The 1054-nt window shown below is 53.7% G+C and overlaps 1 protein-coding gene across 1 annotated transcript; it reads left to right on the top strand.

Annotated features, from left to right (window-relative positions):
• Positions 1-260: 260 nt before the first annotated feature.
• On the top strand, positions 261-829 carry LOC122544836 (ribonuclease H-like; the record flags this gene model as incomplete). The annotated part of the gene is made up of 1 exon (XM_043684146.1): positions 261-829. A coding segment is annotated over exon 1 (569 nt), but the record flags the coding sequence as incomplete, so codon positions are not given.
• Positions 830-1054: the final 225 nt, after the last annotated feature.

Raw genomic sequence — 1054 nt, 5'->3', positions numbered from 1 at the left:
GGTATTACAGCTGCCGTTTAGAGCCCATTTAGACAGGGCAGCCAGGCTGTGCCAGATTTGTGGCAGCAGTAATGAAAGCGGTCAACAACACTGACCATCTAGTACTCTGCCATCCCTTGACTATTCACACAGATCACAGCATAGGAGCCTTTCTGGTCTCCAACTCATTCAGCTTTTCAGCTGGGCGGCAGGTTAGAATTGAGAATGCCCTTCTATCACCGCACATTATGTTTGCATCCGATAGGGGGAGTACTAGGAATATGATGGTGGGAGTGAATGGGGGATCCTTGAAGCCCCACGACTGTGTGGCCAGAGTGGCTGAGGAGAGGAGGATACGTAAGGGGTTGCACACAGAACCCCTGGCCGAGGCAGACTGGGACCTGTACACCGATGGCAGCAGCCGTCGGGAAGCAGGCGGCATACGAGCCTCGTATGCCATGGTCAGAGATTCAGGGGGGGTATACGACACCATCAAGTCTGGGGAAATCCCACAGCCTGCATCTGCACAGCCAGCAGAGATTACAGCCCTGACAAGGGCATTAGAACTGAGTGAGGGACACCAAGTTTACATCTTCACTGACTCCAATTATGCATGGACCGCAGTCCACGTAGAGGGCACAGCATGGGTTAGACATGGTTTTAAAACCAGCACTGGGAGGCCGGTAAAACACGACCAGAGTTTGCGACGGTTGCTCCAGGCAGTGCATCGTCCAAGGGAAGTGGCAGTAGTGGAAGTGCAAGGGCACTCTGTCTTACGTACCAGGGAAGCGCTGGGAAATGATGCAGCTGACAGGGCAGCCAAGCTCGCAGTGCAGATTGTCACCCTGAGGTCAGGGACAGACACCCAACAGAGTCCGGGGCCGGGGGAGGTTGGAATGATTCCCCTGGGGAGGCGGCTAGGGTTGATGCCATTGGGCAGGCCAGAAATGTCCCCGACGAATGCAAGCTGGTGGATAAGATTGCTGCGGGTTTTGAAAGTTTTCCCCTTTTTTCCGCCATTTTCCCGATCACGGTTAATAACAACGTTAACAGAATCAACCTCCTCCACTACAAT

This window comes from Chiloscyllium plagiosum, unplaced genomic scaffold (assembly GCF_004010195.1).
Source record: "Chiloscyllium plagiosum isolate BGI_BamShark_2017 unplaced genomic scaffold, ASM401019v2 scaf_46156, whole genome shotgun sequence".
NCBI lineage: Eukaryota > Metazoa > Chordata > Chondrichthyes > Orectolobiformes > Hemiscylliidae > Chiloscyllium > Chiloscyllium plagiosum.
This window is presented reverse-complemented; position numbering and strand designations above follow the sequence as displayed.